This window comes from Tupaia chinensis, unplaced genomic scaffold (assembly GCF_000334495.1).
Source record: "Tupaia chinensis unplaced genomic scaffold, TupChi_1.0 Scaffold000549_1, whole genome shotgun sequence".
Classification (NCBI taxonomy): domain Eukaryota; kingdom Metazoa; phylum Chordata; class Mammalia; order Scandentia; family Tupaiidae; genus Tupaia; species Tupaia belangeri.
In genome coordinates, this window is record NW_006160061.1 from 2,100,223 (window position 1) to 2,122,569 (window position 22,347).

The 22,347-nt window shown below is 40.6% G+C and overlaps 1 protein-coding gene across 3 annotated transcripts in view; it reads left to right on the forward strand.

The window, feature by feature from the left end:
- CACNB4 (calcium voltage-gated channel auxiliary subunit beta 4) overlaps positions 1-22,347 on the forward strand; it is a 311,756-nt gene that overhangs the window by 148,038 nt on the left and 141,371 nt on the right. Inside the window, exon 2 of one of the 3 annotated variants that reach the window (XM_006157628.3) lies at positions 716-874. The exons of the other annotated variants lie outside the window; for them this stretch is intronic. Coding sequence (XP_006157690.1) covers positions 869-874 — 6 coding nt within the window. The 5' untranslated portion in view covers positions 716-868. The remainder of the gene's footprint in view (positions 1-715; positions 875-22,347) is intronic. 3 annotated transcript variants of the gene reach the window in all.

Here is a 22,347-nt window from a genome sequence, read left to right on the forward strand (position 1 = left end):
ACACTGCCAGGTGGGTTGGGAGAGTGTGGCAGCCACAGGAGTTCAGTAAACCAGCTTCCCTGGCTGGGCTCTTTAGGAGGCCTGGTTATTTCTTATATCCCTTCTCTCCACACTCCGTTATGAAACATGTGATGCCTTATTGAATTGTAAGTTTTATTTTTGACCATTGATTTTGAACTTGGGCAGTGTATTTGTACTGAAGTGGATTGGAGTTATTTCAGATATGCCTTTAGAAACCAGCTGCTGTGAAAAGAGTCGGCTAGGAACTAATGTGTCCAGTTCCTCGTTCTCCAGAACTGTGTAAATTTCAGATGCACTGGTTCAAAGGAGAGCCATTATAAGTATGAAAACATTTCTTTCCTTCTGGCCCAGCCTCACAGGACAGCTGAGTTGGTCTGTAGGGTGGGAAGCGAAGAGTGCAGTAACTGGACTCCGTGGAGGTAGTCGATGGCAGGTAGTGCTAGGTACTGCAGTGCTGTGCTCCTGGTGACTCAGTGGTGGCCAGTAGACTGAGCTCCTCCGGGCTGTGCACATCTGCGGAGGTGAGGAAGGTGGGAATGAGCAAAGGCATCTGGCTGGTCCTCTGTTGAGAGTATGGGAGGCTTGCAGATGGGTGGGACTGAAACCAAAACACATAAATCAGAGGGGAAGACAGAGATACTCGGCGGGGTGAACTGACTCTGAATGCTCATTTGAGTTTGTTTGTTTTTATAAGGAAGAATAATGTGATGTGTTACCCAAGATGGTGTGAACAGAGCTTCAAGCCAATGGAGAAGACTAGGCCTAAATAGCTGACCCGGTGAAGTGACAATAAAGCCACACCTGGAGTGCCACATCCTCAGCAGTCTTTCTCAGTGCCAATGCATTTATGGCTGTAAGTGTGGGGTTTGCCCAGATTGAAGCAGAGCTCTCGGAACAGGTCTGGTGGATAGCATGGAGAGGCTTTTCTCAGATGGCCAGCTGCAGTCCGAGAATACACAGGCACTAAAAGCTGAGCATGGCACTTCCTTCGGGGGGCTGGGGCGCCATGCACATATGTCCTGCCACTCTGTGCTGTTGGTCGGGTATGTGGGGTTAACACATGATAAGCAATTATATTCAGTGAGTTCACACAGTAAACCTATAATAAGATCATCTTGACCAGGGAGTGATATTTTATTCTGAATAAGAATAAAGCATTCTTAAGCACTGTTAGCACCTCACACCCCCACTGTATGAAAGAGATTTTGGTACTGGGATGCAAGGTTTTTCTTAAGAGACTGGTCCAAAGGTAGATATTTTATGCCCAGTGCCCAAAGATTAGCCTGTAACCTCCGTAGCTCACATACTGTGCGTATGAAGAGAGAGGACCTTGAAGCATGCCGGCGCACACTGGAGTCTGGACATTTTAGGTTCTTGAGTCCCGTGGAGCCTTTGAGGGCAAGTTCTTTAACTTATGCTTTGGTTTCCGGGAGAGTAAGTAAAAATCAAGGTCATTCAGAATTGCAAAGAAGTGCAAAAGATCATTCAGTATCCCACATTAGGGTCCTGCATGAGAATGGGAGCTTTCAGGTAACATGTGACGTGACTCCTAATGTTAACTTGACGTAGGTAATGGAATGTGTGCCTCTGGATGAGTTTCTGCCTGGTCCAGGCCGGTTACAATCAGTTGTGCACAGAGGCCCTCCCTACTCAGGATCTGTATGTGGGGTACCCTCTTCTACCTTCACTGCTCCCACCTTGTCTTAATGCAGGTCTTGGGGACCAAGATGGTGTTACTGACGGCAGGCACACACCATGTATTTTAATCTGACTCCCGATAGATTTTAGTAGATCTGCTTCTTGGTGTATACTTGTTTTATAAAAAGATTGTGTGTTTTGATGTTTGTGGAATCATTCTAGTCTAGGGATAGCTTGTTTGTTTGTTTGTTTTTTTCTATCTAGCAAATTTATTACACAAATAATAGGTGAACATTCTTGTAGGGATACCTAGAAGGAGCAGAGAAGCAGGAAACATTACCTAAAACCCACCACCCAGAGATAATTGTTGCGAATGTCGTGCCGTATACCCTTTTAAGCTAGCAGTGCACATATATGTAAATAGGTCATTCCCAACCTGCTACTGTGCATTGCATCCTATTCTGTTAAATGCTGTCTCACTTGACAAAATCTAGGACTAGAACTGGCCTATGGAGGAGATGCTTTGCAAATGTAAAGCTCCTCCATGGAATTTTGAACAACTTGAAATATAGGTTCTTAGAGCATTTTGTAAAGTGGAGCCATGGTTAACTGTGCAGAGAATTAATAGTTAATTTCTCTGACAAAATTCCTTCTAATTTAAAATGCTTAAAGTCTAGAGTATTTAGAAGGAGAGACCTGTTCTTTAGTAAAGAGATTAATAGATCATAATTCAGGACAACTACCAGAGAGGAAAATATATCCTTTAAGTGTTTTCAGTCATAGAAAGGAGCTATAGTTTTATTATTAATAATATTATTTATTATTGGACTGTTAGAAATCTTATGTAAAAAAGTAAAATACAAGTGGAGATAAGTTTTGTGAACTATAATATATAATAGTATCTGAATATATATAAAAATACATATATAAAAGCACATATTTAAATCTATGTGTACACTATTATCAGGATAAGTAAACATTAATTATTTCTGTGAGCTGGATACTATGTATGTTTGTCTAAATGTCTGTGCACCCACGCGTGCATACACATTGCACACCCTCGTACATTCACATATATCCGTATACAGAGACGCTCCAACCCTTGCTAATTGATGGTTAATACTAAGCAAAAATTTCTACCATAGAGCTTATGGACAAGGAAAATTAACTGTTTTGATGTGAAGAATGATACCCAAGAGGGTGGAAAAAGACAATGTGTACATGGAAAATAAAAGATGACTACTTTCAAAGATATAATGAAGTTATTTTAAATATGAAAACATGTCCTTGTGCCTGCTAGGGAAAAGGATAAATTTCAAATAGAAATTTAGAGTAGATGGGGATCTGGGATTGTGTTTAGGGGCTCTGGACAAATGCTGTAGGGATATTAAGAACTAGGTTGCTTTTGGCAATAGGAAGGCCAGAGGTCTTTATGGTTTGGTGGGTTAGAGCTTCCCTTCTGGGGTCAGAAAGTCTTTTATGGTTATAGAGAATGAGAACTAGTCTGTAGAAGAATCTAAGGGTTGGATTTGACAGCACTGGCCAGAGGAGAAAACAGAATACTGCTCCTGCTTTGTGTGAGAAATTTGACTAGAAAGAGCAACTTGTTTTACTCAGCTAAGCTATTTTGATGTTTGGTCAGGGTCTGTTAAAGAGCTGATGAGCCAAGCTTTGTCTTTAATCAGTTGATTCTTAGCAATGATAGCTTTCTAAAATATTTGTTGAAATGATTTCTAGATGTAACTGTGGTGGAGCTGAAGAGAGAAGTCCCTTAAATCTAATCAGATCCTGTGAATTTGCTTCTCTAGACCATCAGTCTTGTCTCTCTCTGGTTAATTTTCCATTTTTGGAAAAGAATTATTTAATTTTATTATTATTGTTACTATTATTATTTTAATTTGACCCAGAGAGATAAGAAGAGAGGAGAGAGAAAGGGGGGGGGGAGAAAGCTTCTAAGTCCAGGACTCAAACTGTGGTTAACCAAGTGGGAGTCCAGTACCTCAACCACCATGCCACCTGCCAATCCCTAATTTTCTATTTTTAAGTGATGTGTTAAATGAAGGAAGTATTACCTGTTGTCCCTAATCCAAAAATCTGAAATTTGAAGTGCTCCAAAATTCAAAATTTTTCAAGTACCAACATGAAACAAATAGTGGAAAATTCTACGCTTGACCTCATGACAGAGTTCATCAGGATGCTTCAATATAAAATTGTTGTTTGAAATGACCTTCAGGCCACGTGTATAAATTGTACATGAAACATAAATGAATTTCATGTTTAGACTTGGGTCTCATCCCCAAAGTATGTCATCATGTATATGCAGATGTTCCAAAATCCAACAAATCTGAAATCTGAAACATTTCTGGTCCCAAGCATTTTGGATAAAGGATATTCAACCTGTAAAATCAATCCTCGATTTTCTCCAGGTGTTTCTGTATCCCTCTATCTCCTTTCCTGCTGGTGTTCTTATTAGTAGTTATGATGAATTGATCCAGGATTTTAGAGGATTTTAGAGTATGGTCCTATTTATTCAACGAACATTATGTTGTAGTGTGAGATGTTCTATAAAGAACATCTTATAATTTTCATTCTCTTCTCCCACTAGTTCTTTATTTTCTTTTATTTTTTAGGGAGAGATTTTTGCTATAGAGCACGTGCACTCACTGGAGAGACAGAAAGAGACAAAGAGACAGAAAGTGAGAAATCATCCCCCAGGAGAGATGGCCATGCCACAATCCCTTCTCCTCCATTCTCCTTTCAGGAGTTTGGGCACACATGCATATGTGCCCGGCGTGAGTTGTAAGACACCAGGTCTGGGACTTGAACCACATGTGGGAGTCCAGCAACATAACCACTACGCAGTCTGCTGGTCCCCCTACTTTTAACTAATCATCAAGGCATGAGCTCAGATATCCATGAAACTAAGTTAAAAACTGTACCAAAGAGTGGCATGGTGGTTAAGGTGTTGAACTCCCAAATGGTCAGTCGTGGTTCAAGGCCCGGACTTGGTGGCTGGGAAATTACACTGGGCACGTGTGCATGCTCCAAATTCCCAGAGTAGATGGAGAAGGGATTGCAGTGTCGTCATATACCCTGGGGGTGGTTTTTCACGTCTCCTCTCTATGTCTCTCCGAAGAGCACATGCACCCTATGGGTATGTGTGAGGCCAGCAGGTGATATGATGGTTAAGATGCTGGATTCCCACATGGCTAAATACGGTTTGATTCTCAGAACAGGAAATCAAAAAAGAAAAAAAGTCATGCCATTGTGTGTGCATTCATATCCAAGAGGAGGATAGAGGAGAAGGGACTGCAGCATGGTCATCCCTCCAGGGGGTGATTTCTCACTCTCTCACCAGTGCATACATCCTATGGCAAAAATATATTTAAAAACTCTCAAAATCCCCAAAACAAAATACAAAAAACTTTACCAAAGGAGCTCTACAGTTTTAGGCTCTGTATTCTCATGTAAACCAGGCTGATTTAGGTACCTTTAATGTGCTTGCATCTGGCATGTGAAAACAGCACCTGTGACTACCCCCGGAAGGACACACTGAGTGGGCGCGTGCTCTCACTTATTGCGGATACAGCACAGTAGGCTACAACTTTGTGTGTCAACTCAAGGGCCTTTACAGTTCATATAAAATAATGACAGCAGATTGTGAGCTGTAGGCTTTTATGCCTTGTACTTTGAAGTTTTTAAGACTTTGAAGGGTGTGAGTCCAAGATAAAATTACGCAGCTATTTGTACAATATTTAATGGTATGTCAAAAAGGAATGTAGCCCAGATGAGCTCATGTGATGATTTCTGAGATAGGAATAGACCACATGTGTTCCTGGTCTACAGTTACATGTTGTTTTATAACATAAGCGCATAGTTTTAGTTATAAACATTTTTCTCTCTTCTTAAATGGTGCCACACTATCAGTACTTATTATGTCCTGTTTTCTTCTTTTGTGTCTGTCATCTGAAATACTGAAAAACCTTACATTTAAAACAGGATGTGTTGAATTTGCTTTTAGCCTTTTTATCTAGGGGGATTGTTTGAAGGGATGCCCCTGGCTGTGAAGACTGGCAGCTGCCGATTATTCAGGAGCGTGATTGTGTAGTTTGTGAGTAACGGTTCTCTCACTTTGCCTTTCTTGCTCCTTTGACTCCTTAATCTCTCTTTTCCTTTTGGCTGGAGCATCAGATAGGAAAAAGATTCTGACCTTCAATATTATTACTCTGCTGGCAATGTTGTTAAGTTCAGTGAACGATAAGGGTATAGTAAAAGTGTTTCTCAATCTTCATCTTCATAAAACTTTACATTTTTATCTTTTGCTGAGCATGTCGATCAGCCAGGAAAATGTTAGGTTCACTGTAATTTGTATGATGAAACTATACTACGTGGTTAGATGTATGGACCCCTTCCTCACAGGTGGCCCTGGGTACATTGCTGAAACTTTCTGTGCCTTGCTCTCCTCATCCCCAGAGTGTCGATGGTAACAGAAGCTGTCTCAGGTGTTTGAAGATGAAGTTAGTTGTGTCCTCTGCTGTTACTGGTATACTTATAATGAATAGACTTATACTTTGGGGAACCAAACATGCCCCTTCCTCTGCAGGCTCTGATAGTCCTGTCAAGTCCCCTGATTTATTTTCAGAGTTTTTGTATAGTTTTAGAAAGCAATTTTCAAAAATCTCATAGTGGTTGGGTGTGGTGGCGCCCGCCCTATGGCAAAAATCTCATAGTGGTTGACAGGTAAAAGAATGTACTCATATTCTTTTTAAAGAATTATTTATTTAATTTTATTTATTATTATTATATTTTTATTATTATTTTTTTTGGGGGGGAGAGATTTTCGCCATAGGGCACGTGCGCTCGCCAGACAGAGACATAGAGACAGAAAGCGAGAAATCACCCCCCCAGGGGGGATGGCCACACCACAATCCCTTCTCCTCCATTCTCCTTTCGGGATCTTGGGCATGCACACACACGCGCCCGGCGTGAGTTTTAAGCCACCGGGTCTGGGATGCAAACGGCGGTCGACTACGTGGGAGTCCAATGACATAGCTGTTACGCTAACTGCTGGTTCCCTATTATTGTTTTTTTTTAATTTGACGAGAGAGAGAGAAAGTGAGAAAGCAAGTTGCCAGGTCTGGGACTCGAACCACAGTTGGCCATGTGGGAGATCACCTTATCCATCACACTATCTGCTGGCTCTGAGAATGTGCTAATTTTCTAAGACCCTATGATTAGTTTGTTATATTTGTTTTGGATAAGGGAACAATAGAGTGTATCAGAAAGGACACCAAGAATTAGAAGTCTTGGCCTTTGCTACTAATTAGCTGTGACTTTGGGCAAGTCGTATGTTCTGGTCTATTCTGCTGCTAATAACAGAAAACATTTGAGTCTGGGTAATTTACAAAAATAGAGGTTTATTCAGCTCACAGTTTGGTGGTCCAAGGCCCAGGAGTGGCACCTGGGAGGGCCTCCAGACTGCATCACAACATGCTGGAGGGCAGGAGAACATGCAGTTGTGTCCATGTTTTGGTCTCGTTCCCTCTCCTTATAAACCATCAGGAGCCAACCATGGGGGCTCCTCCTTAATGACCCTAAGCCAAATATTCTCCCAAAGGTTCCATCTTTCGATATCATAGTGGGGTTAAGTTGTCACTCTCTTAAATCATTCATTCATTCATTCATTCATTCATTCATTCATTCATTCATTTTGTCAGAGGGCATGCACACTCACCAGAGAGAAGGGGAGAGAGAAAACTCACCTATGGGAAGTGATCATGCCACAATCCTTTTTTCCTTCATTTTTTCATCCTATTGGGATTTGGGATGCACATGTGTGTAAACACACATGTACACACCATTGGTCATGTGGGACCCAGTACCCAGGCTCAAGCACTGCAATGTGGGGCCAGTCCAAGTTTTCACCGTCTTAGTTTCATCACCACCAAATCTCAGCACATGAATTTGTGAGTATCATTCAAATTGCAGCATTGTATAATCTTTCTCATTTTCAATGTCTCCTCCTATAAAATAAGAAGTTTGGATTATTTCTAAGGCTTCACATCCAAAAACCTGTTCTGTTTGCTGACAAGTAATTTCTTCTGTTGAGATAGAAATGCCACCAATAGCCCATTTTCTTTTTGAAATGATCAAGAACCCTGGCATTTTGTACAGAGTGAGCAAGGTGTCGATGTTGGGGTCTGGATGTTTGGCCTCTAGAGCATCTTCAGGGAAGAAAGTGAGTGTGGTGCAAACCTTGGAAAGACTGGGTATTTGAAAGGGAAGATGTTCTTATTTAAGCTTTTATCTTGAGAAACCAAACAGGATGCTCTGTCTGCTGCTTGTTTGTTTGCCAGCACCCATTGTGCGCTTTGGCCCACAGTTATGTGAACTGGAAACACTTGACTCTCACTCATCTCTAAGAAAAAGATGAAAGGCAGAGTTTTCTGAAAAGTAAGTTTTTCCTAACTCATACAGATGAACAAAAGATATTTCTGCTTTTAGTATCTTTTTGCCTTGGCTAAGGTGTCTGAACTGTACTCTAGGACAGTGTTGACATATAAATGGTTGAAGTAATTATTTTACAGTTCTTATAATACTTGATCATTGAGAATATTGTTGTTCAGTGTTCACTTGGCTTACAAATTTTCCTCAGCTTATCATTATCATCCTTCGGAATTTTTTTTAAGAGAGAGATTTTTGCTATAGGGCACATGTGATCACTGGAGAGAAAGAGACAAAGAGACAGAAAGTAAAACATCATCTCCCAGGGAGCATGGCCACACTGCAGTCTCTTCTCCTCCATTTTCCTCTTGAGATTTTGGGCACACATGCACACATGCCCGGAGTGAGTTTTTGTTTTTTTCTCCCCTTATCTTTGTTTCAAACATTTGATTACTATACATGATTTGACTTGTAAAGAGAATTTACCCAACATGAAATACACCTCAGACCACTTGAGAATACACTTGAGAATTATCATCAGCAGGCATTAAGCCATTTCTGTGTCCCACAAATGTCTTGCCTCTCTATTTTTTCTCCCTGATTTCCTTCTAAGTACTCTTCCCTTCTCCCACCCTCCCTCCATACTGTCTCCAGTGTCCATAACTATTTTCACTGCTTTTATGTCCTTCAATCTTTTAATCTCTACCATAGAGTGTGGACAATCAGTATATATTAAGTGGAGACATACAATATACCTTTTTCATGCCCTGGCTTGCTTTACTCAGCAACAAAGCTTCCATATTTGACCACTTTCTATCAAATGCCAGGGTCTATCTCTCTCTCTCTCTCTTTTTTTTTTTTTATGGTGGAATAGTATTCCATAGAGTATATGTGCCACACTTTTTCAATCCATTCATCTGTTTGTGAACAATTGGGTTGGTTCCATGTCTTAGTGATCATGAATAGTACCACAATAAACATTGATGTGCAAGTGCTTTTCCAACTGAGTATTCTCCTGTCCTTTGGGTAGATACCCAAGAATAGAACTGCTGGGTCTAATGGTAGTTCTATTTGTAGGTCTTTGAGGAACACCCATATTGTTTTCTACAGTGGCTGGGCCAATTTACGTTCCCACCAACAGTGTAAGAGAGTTCCCCTTTCACCACAATCTCACCAACAATTATTATTTTTTGTGTTTGTAATCTTCACCATTCTGATAGGGCTTAGATAGTATCTCATTGTGGTTTTCATCTGCATCTCCCTTACAATGAGGCCATGTTGACCATTTCCTCATATGCTTTTTGGCTGTTTGTATGTCTTCCTTAGATAGCTATTTGTTCAGCTCATTTTCCCAACTTTTAATTGGGTTAATCATTTTTGGGGGGATAAACCACTTGCATTCCCTGTGTATTATGGTTATCAGTTCCTTGTCTAAGGTATAGTTTACAACAACATTCTCCCATTGCAAGAGTTGTTGATTCACACTAATTTCTGTGTCCTTTGCTATGCAGAAACTTCTTAATCTGATGTAATCCCACTTGTCTATTTTGGGGATTATTGTGCTTGGTGTGAGTTTTAAGCTGCTGGGTCTGGGACTTGAACCATGGTCGACTATATGAGAGTCCAGAGATGTAACCATTACGCCATCTGCTGGTCCCTAATATTATTTATTTTACTTATTTATTTTTATTGTTGTTCTTTAATTTGACCAGAGAGAAACAGATAAGCAAACAGAGAGAGAAAGTGAGAATGCCACCAGGTCCAGGACTCGAATCATGATCGGCCATATAGGAGTCCAGCACCTTAACCACCATACCACCTGCTGGCCCCTCCTTTGGAATGTTTTAAAGCTAATAACCAATCAACTGGAAAACTTCAGGAATATAACAAATTCTAGAACATATTCATCTATTTTTTTAAAAGAATTATTTATTTAATTTTATTTATTCATTCACATATTTTAATTTGACCAGAAAGAGGCACAGAAAGAGAGAGAGGGAAAGTGAGAAAGCAAGTCACCAGGTCTGGGATTTGAACTGTGGTTGGCCATGTGAGCCTTAACCACCCTACTACCTACTGGCCCCCATTCATCTATTTTCAAATACTCATCCATTACTTTAAAAAAAAGTGACTATGCTGATCTGTTTAATTGTCTTCTATGATAAAATGAAAGTCCACAAAGGTGAAAAAGAATACAGTCCTTATTTTAAAGAAAAAATTATTTTTATTTGACTTTATTTATTTATTTATTTATTTATTTATTTATTTATTTATTCAAATTTGACCAGAGAGGGACAGACTGAGAGAGAGAAAGGCAGGGGTGGATTGTGGGGAGTGAGAAAGCAAGTCACCAGGTCTGGGACTCAAACCACAGTTGGCCATATGGGGGTCCAGCGCCCTTAACCACCACACCATCTGCCAGCCTCAAGAATACAGTCTTGGGACCAGCAGTTAGCGTAATGGCTATGTCACTGGACTCCCACGCGGTTCACATCCCAGACCCAGGGGCTTAAACTCACACCGGGCGCGTGTGTGTGCATGCCCAAGATCCCGAGAGGAGAATGGAGGAGAAGGGATTATGGCATGGCCATCCCCCTGGGTGGTGATTTCTCGCTTTCTATCTCTCTATCTCTCTCTGTCTGGTGAGTGCATGCGCCCTATAGCAAAAACCTCTCCAAAAAAAAAAAAATACAGTCTTTACTTGAGTCTAATCTTTCAAATATCTCCTTAAATATTATTTGGATGAAGTAAGAGTTGGAGGCAAATATTTATCATCAAGCTGGAAATATACAATGAATATCACTATAAATGGTTAGTGAGTAAACAAATTAGTTCCCTAGTTTATTTCCAGAGTCGTTATCAATTGCTTCATAGCATATAATCTCAAATGATGTCCCAGAGGTTAATGTCTTAGGGTTTATCTGATTCAGTGGCTCTATTGATCCAAGTGGCAAAATTAAGAACATATCTATCAAATTTTCAAATTGTCTCACCCTTTGACATGTTGTTAATGCTTAGAATGTAAGAATGTCATTAAGGTGAAGACGATAAAGTAGACAAACATGAAGCATTTAGCTATTATGATGCACCGGACCCTTTGTGAAGTGCTGTGATGTTAGAGTAGAGGAAGGACTAGATCGCATAGATCAAAGAAGACTGTATAGATGTTAGATTTTAAAAAGAAAGGAGCACCGGATGGCTATGTTTTATCATGAGTTAATTGAAAACTAAGAAATTGGTACCTAAAACATGATCATGCATGTTTGTAGAATGCCAATGATAGTTCTTTTTTCTATATTGTAAAAATTTCTACAGTCCAGGGCTGGCAGGTAGCATGGTGGTTAAGGCTCTGGACTCCCACATGGCTGACGGAGGTTCAACTCCTGGACCTGGTGGCTTGCTTCCTCATTTTCCCTTTCTCTCTCTCTCTGGTCAAATTTTAAATAAATAAATTCAATTGATTAAATAAAATAAAATAAATAATTCTTTCTAAAAAAGTTCTACAGACCTATGTCATACTTTATTGATCCAAAGACTTAAGTTCTCTCCAATGTTTAACGTGTCTAACATGAAGGTCCTCTTAAAACTAATGATGTCATAATTTTATTAGCTGTTTTTTTTCCCTTTGTGGTACAAAATCCAGCATTGAATCTTAAGGTCGTTTGTATGTGGAATCCAGTAAAATGAGGTATTTTGGGGAAAATATTTAAACAATGCAAAACCATATAGTGTGGAGAATCAGTCTCCCTTGATGACCTCCCAACCTGCTCACCTCCCCTCTGGCAGCCATTCTTCATAATTCAATGGGTATCTGGTCATACCTTTTTTTTAAAGTGAATTGACAAACAAGGCTCTTTAGAAAAAGTATACTTATAAGCACACATACATTCTATTTGTAATTTTAAAAAATACAAATAAGATCATAATAAATATTATTATTCTGTGATTCACTTCTTCACATAAAAATCTACCATGATGTTTTTCCATATCAATTGAGTCTCCTTTTTTTGTTGTTTTTGTTATAGGGCATATACACCTGCTGGAGAGAGACAGAGACAGAGAGAGAGGGAAAGTAAGAATTCAGTCCATAGGAAGGATGGCTATGCTGCAGTCCTTTTGTCTCCATTCTCCTCTTGGGATTTTGGGCATGCGTGTGCACGTGCCAGGCATATTTTTTGAGCCATCAGGTCAGGATTTGAACGGCACAGTTGGTCATGTTGGCTCTAGCCACCTTAACCACCATACCAGCTGACCAACCCTCGATTGATTCTCTTTAATAAGCTGAGTGGCGTAATAGCTATATAGTGTGGTTGTACCTTAATGAATTTGGCTTCCTGCTGTGGATTTAGACTAGTTCTCCTTTTTCAGACCTTTAGATAAAGTCTTCGGTCAATTCTTTTATGTGAATCTTCATGTGCACATGAAATATTTCTCCCAAATACCTTCTTGGAAGTAGAATTGCTAAATCAAAGGATTAGCACATTTTACAATTTATATGTATTGGTGAGTATTATAAAATATTTTTATATGAAAATAACATTCTGGGCCTGCCGGTGGTGTGGTTGTATATGTGCTGCCGAAGCGAGCACCCAGTGGTGTGGTTGTTAAGGTAGCTAGATCCACATGGCCAATTGTGCAATTCAAGTCACAGACCTGGCGGCTTGAAAAAGATACTTGGTGCATGTGCACTTAAACAACTTAAACAACCCTCAAAAACTTGAGAAGTTTCATCTTCTACCATTTCATTTCATAGATGAAAAAAGACTCAGACCAAGAGACATTAGGCACTGTGAAGAATGAACCCAGATAATTTCTAGTAGAAACTGCCTCACATTTCTTTCTAGAACAGTGTTGATTTTATGATGTCACATTCCAAGATTAATAATATAAAAAAAACAGAAAGAAGCAACCTTTTGAGCCACTCTTTGCCCAGGCTTGCAAAGTATACCTCTTAGGGGTATACTTTCACTTTTAATTAATAGACTGCCTTTTCCTTTGGCTAAAAAACAAACTGCAAAGAACCCTCAAAGGGTACTTCTGTCATATGACTTGGGTGGTGCTAACATCTTACATACCAGCTGGAAATTGGGAGCAGCTGAAAAACAGAGAATACATTGCTCTCTGACGGTGAGTCCTTTATCTACTCAGAGACTAGATTTGCTTCTTGATTTCTTCTGAGCTTTTGATGTTGCTTTGTGATGTGATTTGATGTCCTGAGTCAGTGATAGATTATTATAATAATACATGCACACAATTTAACATAAAGTCTCAATACTAGAGAATGTCAGAAAGAGGTCTCGTGTTTTAGAAAGACCTTAGCGTTTTCATGATTTGTATGCAGGCCTTGATGGCCATTTTAAGTCAATGCTACATTTGGTCTTAGCCAAGAACATCCAAGTTCCATTTTTATTCTCTGTCTTTTTCATTTACAGTTCATCTCTATGAGCTTTCAATACAAAATAATAGTTGCATGATTTAGTAGCAATGTTTTTAAAAGGTGAAAGGGAAAAAAGTACAAGGAACAGAAGGTTCTAATGCTTTGTGGCCCTGAGTCAATCAGAGCCACTACAAAAAACAGGTAACGTGCTAAATTAGGATAATTTGAGAGGGTTTAATAAAATGAAAAAGTGTTGGTAGAGTGTAAGAAAATCACAAGAGATAGTGTGTTACCCTCAGCACTGGTAACTGCGGAGTTGCTACTACCCCTAGACCCAACAGGGCAAGGAAAGCACGTGATTACAGACACTAAGAGAGTACAGAGAACTGAGTTTTGTCCAGAGCTATCTTTTTTGGGGGGTAGAAAGGTTTTTGCTATAGGGCATGTGCACTAGCCAGAAAGACAGAGAGACACAGAGAGGCAGAAAGTGAGAAATCACCTCCCCCCCCCCCCAAGGGGGATGGCCACATCGCAATCGCTTCTCCTCCATTCTCCTCTCAGGATCTTGGGCACACATGCACATGCGCCCGGCAAGAGTTTAAGCCGCCGGGTGCAGAACTCAAACCGTGGTCAACTACATGGTAGTCCAGTGACATAGCCATTACACCAACTGCTGGTCCCCAGAAGCTGTCTTGAGGAAGATGCAGCTTTCCCTGTGAAGGAATGCGGTCATCCTGGGAGCATTCTAGAGGGAGAAAGCCAGGCCATAAATACCCTAATTTCATTCTCCTCCATTTCTCTGATCTCTGCCAGGGCACCCATTGGCCAAACCCAAACCAGAAGGCAAAGAGCAGAACTTAGAGTTTAGTCATGCAGTGTAAAAGCAGAATAGAGGAAGGCAGAGGGTGATTTGGAAACACAAATATATGTTGACTTTATCTGTCCTACGGTGTTTTCTGAGTGTATATTCATATCAGCCGATAAAAGCATGCAATGTGAAGGCATTCCTATAACACGTGTCTGAAGATGCTACCGAAGCTCTGATGAGCTCTTTTAGTCATTTTCCATTGGAGATGTGTGTTGCTTTTCCGTGCGGAGGTAGTTTCACTGCAACCAGTCACCTGAACCTTAATTCCTATACTGTTTTGTTGTTTGATTAGTATCTGGAGTACTTTAACCAAGTCTGGCAATGGGAGAAAATAAATACTTAAATTTAGCTTGTAGTGAAAGCTTGAGAAGCTAAGCTAAGATGGTTTTCAAAAACACCTTACAATATACAAACATCTTCCCAGATGCTAAGATATAAAATGTGTCTCCAGTCTGCTTGGGGCTTAGATATGCTCCGTTCAGATCAATATAATTTTGGGGATTCCTCTGAAGGTTATCACATTGTGACTCCCACCATGTAACACTGTGAGAGGCTTAGTAGGAGTAGGAATTAGCAATATGAGGTTTTACAGTTCTGATGACAGCCTTCTTATTAAAAGATATATCGGCCCGGTGGAGGTATTATTGCTAAGAGGAGTGTTTACAGTGTTGAAAACAGAACTTGTTTTGGAAGGTATAGCAGGTCCATAGAAAATATCGTTCGCAGGCTAGGCCTTGCTATTTTTAGTAAAGCTAAACAGACCAGGGTGTCTCTATTAAAAAGTCCATTTTGACTGGTTGCCAGTTACACAGTGTATACAATTTCTGAAAATCCACCAAGTTCTACAGGTATGCTATGTGTGTGTTTCTGTATGCGTACTATACTTCATCTAGACATTTTGGAAGTCTCTTTGGGAGAAACAAGTGAAACTAGTGGAATTCAATATCCTATGATCACGATTAGGATGGCTACTAAATGCCCTTGCTTCCGTTGTTGGGACTTGCAGAATATAGAAGTGAGTGTGTTCATGCACAGACGAGATGCCAGGATCCTGAGTGTGTAAAGAGCACTGACCTTTGCTTGATGATCCAGCTGGCCAAGGATGGGGATCCATCGCAGGGAGATGCAGAGGCCATGCCTCTGCACCTGAACAGAAGGCTCTCTCATTGGCGATGCTCATCTTGGCCTTTTGCTCCACTGCCTCCCTGGGACAGAGCACTATAGTGGTGACTGCTTGCCCATGTCAGCAGATGTCTCACCCCTCTGAGGAACCGTGATTCTTAAGGTAAGGAGGATTCTGGGGAGCAGATTTTCTCCCTGCCTGTAGTGTATCTGCATGGAGAGAGTCAGGCTGTGCTCAGCGATGGAGACCTGGTTCATATGTTTACAGAACTGTGCCAGTGGCCGTAATGGAGCGCCAATTCCAGGGGTAACAAAATAAAATGACTGTCATGAGTTTCAGTTGAAACTTGTTTTAATTAATAAAGTTAAGGCTCTGATGTTTACTCCTGAAAAGCTGTGTGCTTGATACATGGGTATACAGAGACAATAAAGAGATGCCTCATAAATCTCTAAACGTATGTAAGAAGTCATAGTAGAGCTAAGCCAGCATACATAATACATGAACATAGCTTCAATGTTTTCAAGACTTACATGCTTATAAAATAATATGTTATTTTTCAGGAATGGTTTCTCATATTATTTTTATAGCTGTAATCTTAAACTATTACTAATGTAGAGTGTTATGAGAAGGGTGAGGTAGATCTTATAAGAGAAGTTTGCTGTTCTCATTTGTTCTTATTGATGCTTTACATCAGCTGTGGTATTCTGAATGACGTGTGTGCAAGTGTGTGTGTGTGTGTGTGTGTGTGTGTGTGTGTGTTTATTAAACTCCTTGGATCAAAGCAACAATATAAAGAACTATGCTAGATATGATTACTATTAAGATTTTATTAAAATGGAGTAGTAGTTGACAAATATGACATTGTTTTGCCCTGGTTTTGAAATGTATGTGGGTTTAAAGGTAGCTAAATAAAGTAAAGTAAGTGTTCCACTGGGCATGTGTATACTCATGCCCAAAATACTGAAAGGAAGGAGGAATGGAGAAGAGAGGATTATGAGGCAAACATGCCCCATGGGCGGGCCATGCTTTTTTGCTTTCCCTGTTTCTTTCTCTGTCTCTATCTCAGGCAAGTGCACGTGCCCACTAGCAAAAACAAAAACAAAAGAAAAGAAAAAGTTTTCATACCACATTGAAACTTTAGCGTGGGTGACTCTCCCCCACCCTCAAATTTAAGAGCAAGGAAAAAGAGTGAAGGATAGAAATGAGGTAGAAAAAAGGACAAGAAATGCATAGCCTAGAGTCTATGAATGTTTTGATTCATATCCCTTTTAACTAAAATATGTTCTGGCTGTTAAATGTGCAGCTAGTTGTTAGATTTTTTCATTTTAGTGTTGCATTTACATAGAGAAGCTGGCTTTCAAAATGCCAGCCAGCAGCCAACTCAAAGATCTGGAAGATCTGTCTAACTTAGTGACTAGTTTTGTAAGAAGCTATCTCGAGGGGTTTGGGGAAGGGCACATACCAGACACCTGGTTCTAGAAATTCAGCCAGAATTTTGTTAGCTGTGATCTGATTTTTAAGGCATTTGAATATTCAGTTCCTATTTTAAGGCTCACAAATACATAATGAACACAAAAACCTCACTTCTATACTTAATAGAAGAAGTATGGTTTTGAACTTGCAGGTGGTCTTACTGTAGAAAATGAGGATTTCCAGCCGTTTCTGGCAGTAAGCTGTACCATATCTTTAGAAGTGAAAAAGTGTCCATTATCCTATAAACATTTGTGTTAAATGACTTTTAAGATTCCCAAGGATATGGATAGATTCGGAAACACTTCCCAGTGCACTGATTGGGCTTTCCTCTAGATTCTTAGTCTCCAAGAAATTACAGAACATTTATACTGTCCTAGGACAGATCAGACTCTGAGGGGTGATCCTTGTCATACCTATACATTAAAATACCTGACCTTCAATTTGAAAGGATCTGATCTTTTTATTGTATTCATGCTTTGTAAAACATATTTTGGGAGAAATTATATGCAGTAATTAATTGAGAACTGTTAAGGGACTTCTTTTTTTATTGCTAGAGGGCATGACACTCACCAGAGAGAGAGAGAGAGAGATCAAGAGTGCACCCCGCCCCAATGGGGCATGGTCACATCACAATCCTTTCTCCTCCATTTTTCCAAATCTGTTGGGATTCGGGGTATGCACCTACATGCACCTGGCAGGTTTTTCTTGCCACTGGGCTGAAGGACAAGCCCCTGTTGAGGGAGTTTTAAACTAGAAAGCAGCATGGTCAGCTGTGATTTGGTCAGGGTGGGAGAGGGACTCGAGGACAGGAAGGATTCAGGAAGGGAAGCCAGTTAGGACGCTGTGGAACTGGAGCAGGTGTGAGATGATGGAGGCCTGAACTAGGGCAGTAGTAGTGGGGAGAGAGAGGAGGAGGGGAACTGAAAAATATTGAAGTCGTGTATGCAGCAGGTGTACTGACTAATTAGTTTGGAAAGGAAGAAGAACTCCTGCTTTTGGCTTAGCCGACCGGTCAGACAGTGATGCCACTCTGATTGGGAAATCACACTGTTTCTTCTGATGGTTTTTTTTTTTTTTTTTTTTTTGAGAGAGAGATTTTTTGCTATAGGGTGCGTGAGCTCGCCAGACAGACAGAGAGAGACATAGAGACATAAAGCGAGAAATAACCCCCCAGGGGGGATGGCCACACCGCAATCCCTTCTCCTCCATTCTCCTCTCAGGATCTTGGGCATGCACGCACATGCGCCCGGCGTGAGTTTTAAGCCACCGGGTTCGGGACGCGAACCGCGGTCGACTACGTGGGAGTCCAGCGACATAGCCATTACGTTAACTGCTGGTTCCCTTCTGATGGTTTTTGAGCTGACCCAGAAGAGCTCAGATTGGAAGTTGGGTCCTCATTCTGAAGGTCTCAGCCTTCAGCTGCTGATTTGATTGCTGGCTAAGAAAGTCACTGACTTCATCCCAAAGTCATGAGATGATTTTGTTCTGGACTGGAGGACCCCCCCAGTGACCAGGAACTTGCTACAGAATGATTGTATTCTAGCTGCATCCAGGTTGGGCCCTGAACTCACCCTTAGGTATGTATGCTGCTGTATTTGAAAACTACAGAAGAAACTTACTGTACGTTAGTCTCTTGTGTATGTTTCTTTTTCTTTTAGGTCATCAGTAAAGTCATAGCATATTTCTCTATGCAAAAATGCATCATGACTTTCCCAACAACCCAATGTTTAGAGTAGATCATAGCATTTTTCAGTGTTAGGTTTTTGAGAGATTTTTGCTATAGGGTGCATGTGCTTTCCAGAGAGACAGAGACAGAAAGCGAGAAATCACCCCCTGGGGGGCGGCGGGTGGCCACACCACAATTTCATCTTCTCCATTCTCCTTTCGGGATTTTGGCACGTATGCACATGCACCCAGTGTGAGTTTTAAGACACTGGGTCTGGGACTTGAAATATGGTAGACTATGTGGAAGTCCAGTGCCATACGCATTCTGCCACCTGCTGATCCTCAGAGTCTAAATTTTGATTGGTGGGTGTCTAACGATTAATTTAGTATGCCCATTGACACATTGGGAGAAGAAGTAGGTTCCCTAGACAAATAAGTTTGGTAATCACCACATTCTGTGTCCCTTTCTCAAAGAATCACAGTACAAAGTACACATGGCATCTCCTCACATTCTGTGGGAGATAAGCTAGTTCCATTTTACTGAACCCAGAGATATTGAAAACATTTTTTTCTTCTAAGGAATACTTATTAACTTCTTAAAGAACTAATATTCTCCAGAATATAGTTAGAGAAGTACAAGTTTAGTTATTTACACCCAGTGTCATAGTCACAGTAAACCAGCTGTCTTAAATTGGGTGGATTTTGTAGGATAAAGAGAAGTTTACATTATATAGATAGGCAGGGACTTCAAAGAGTTTGTGAAAAATGGAATTAGAATGCAAGTTTATCTTGGTGCAAAACATCTTTTAGATCTATGCATTGAGATTTTCATAACAGTACATTTTCCACAAACTGTTTATTTATTTAAGAGTTTATTTATTCCTTCCATGAGTGAGAGAGAAAAGAGACCGTGCCCCCAACAAGGTTTCAACTTTGTGACCCACCTCCAGCATCAGCCAGCCCCAGATCATCAGCAGGCACGTGCCCATCACAGCCACGGAGGTTTCGGATGTGAATGTAGAATTCTTCCAGAAAAGTCAGCCCTGCAGAGCACTGCATCTCACTGTTACAGCACCATTCTACCCCTCCAGGAATTTTAAAAAGTATTTAATTAATTAATTAATTTATTATTACTTTTTAAAGCTTTCTATAGGTCATGTGTGCTCACCAGAGAGAGGAGAGAGAGAGAGAGAGAGAGAGAGAGAGAGAGAGAGAGAAAGTGAGAAAGCAAGCCCCCAATTCTGGGACCCAAGCCGCAGTCAGCCCTGTGTGAGTCCAGTGACCCAACCATCACACCATCTGCTGGCCTTCCATGAACTTTAAAAAATATATATTAATTTAATTTAATTTATTTATAATTAATCTTCAACTTGACCAGAGAGAGACAGAGAGACGGAGAGTGAGAAAGCAAGCCTCCAGGTCTGGGACCCACAGTCAACCATATGGGAGTCCAGTGCCTTAAACACCAAGCCACCTGCCAGCCCCCACCATGAATTTTTTGAAGACCTCCTCATTTGTATTTCTAGAGCCTCCATATCAGAATCTTTGCTTTAGTTGGTTTCGGCTGGAGTTTAGTGCTTCTGTTTCTTTTAATAATTTTTCCTATAGGTCGTGTGTGCTCACCACAGAGACACAGAGAGAAAGAGAGAAATCTTCCCCCAGAGAGGATGGCTACACAGCAATTCCTTCTCCTCGTCTCTTCTCGGGATTTTGGGCATACACACACACACACACACACACACACACACACACACACACACATACACCTGGTGGGTTTTTCAGGCTGCCAGTCACTCTAACCACGGAGTTGGCCATGTGAGATCCACTGTCTTAACCTCCATGCTACCTTCTGGCCCTTAGCTGGGGCTTAGGGTTTTGCATTTATCAAACACTCCCAAGGTGATTTGCATGTAGATACTTTAAGAAATAGGGAAAATGTAGTTCCTCAGGGAGACTTTCTTTGTTGGACCACATCGCTTCTGCACTAGCAGGTCCTGGGGCTCAATCGTATGTAGGAAATAACATCTCTGTGTGGTCTTGTGCCCTGGAAATCTCTGGCTTTGATTCGGAATGTGGTTGAATGGAAATGACATGGTCCAAGGACAACAAAGGAATTTAAAGTGTCTGTAAGCCTGTATTCTCCTGGGTGATGTGCTCTCCTGCATGCTCTGGTCATACAGACTGAAATTTCTACATGTGTGTCCTATAGCAAAACTTAAATAAATAAATAAACAAATAAAAACAAGAAAGAAAGAAGAGGCCTCAAGACCAAGGATGCATTCTTGGTTTAATCTGTGACAGAGGCTGGCCTCCAGTGTGTCTGGACAAGTCACAAAACAGTTGATCCTCAAGAGTAGCCGAAAATGGTCAAGTCACAGGTATCATTTGAGAACACAGTTGTGCACTCATTGGAGGAGTGGCAGCTACTCAATCCCATTCAAAAGAACCTGTATGGAGATGTGATGTTGGAGAACTATAGCAATCTAGTTTTCTTGTTTTATCAAATGATCAAACTTGATGCAATTTTCAAGCAGGAGCAAGAAGCATCATGATTAACAAACAAAGGAGTCCTGATACAAACGTTTGAAAAGAAGTCTGGCTAAATGATCATTGCAAAATGCGGCACCGAGATAATCGAGCAAAGCTTAAAAGTATGGAGAGAGGCCATGAAGATGATGTTTTGGGGAAAATATTTAATTCAAGCATAAATTTGTTAATTTAGGGATGAGACCCAATAAATGTGGCACAGGGGAAAAATGGTTGAAATCTCTTTTCGATATTCTTATTCCAAAATAATAACTGTGGAAAAAGAAACTTGATGGCTTCAGTAGGAAATTGCTATTCTGGGACTAGCAGATGGCTTATGGTTATGTTGCTGGACTCCTACATAGTTAACTGTGGTACGAATCCTGGACCTGGTGGCTTAAAACTCACAGTGGGCGCATGTGCATGGGTGCACAAAATCCCAAAAGGAGAATGGAAGGAAAGGATTTGTGACATGGCCATCCCCGCCCCCCCAAGGGGGTGATTTCTCACTTTCTATCCCTCTGTTTCTCTAGCAAGTACAAACACCCTATAGCAGAACTCATGGTAGGATAAAATACTGTGGTTGCAATAAATGCAGAAAAGGAAAAAAAAAAAAAGAAAGAAAGAAAAGAAAAAAATTCTGGGTCACATTATTGTCCCACTCAGCCTGCACGGAGCATTTTGTTTCTGTGCTTGTCTGTATTTGGAGTGGGAAGCACTTTGAAGCAGGACTGTCTTTCTTACTCCTCTCTCTCCTCTTGCTTGCTTTGTGTGCTGGCCCCAAGACAGACACTCAATAAACTGTTGCTGGAATGAATTGAAATTCAATATCTTTAACTCCTCCAGGAATCACAAGGGATCTAGGGAATGGTCAGAAATGATTGAACATGATATATTTGTTAGAGATTCCCAAGGGATGGGTGTACACACACACACACACACACACACACACACACACACACACACAGAGATTTTAAATATTCAAACCCAGCCACTCTTATTTTTCTTTTTAAATCAAAGTCAACTTAAAATTGGGGGCTAGTAGGTTTAGGAAACTAAAAGCTATATATGTATGTATCTCACTCTTTCTTTCTATGTGTATATATAATGTCCGCCCTCCCCCTTAAGACAGAGTCTCACTATATCTTGATCCTCCTGCCTCAGCCTCCTAACTAGCTGGGCTATAGGCACAAGCCACAACATGCAGCTTTT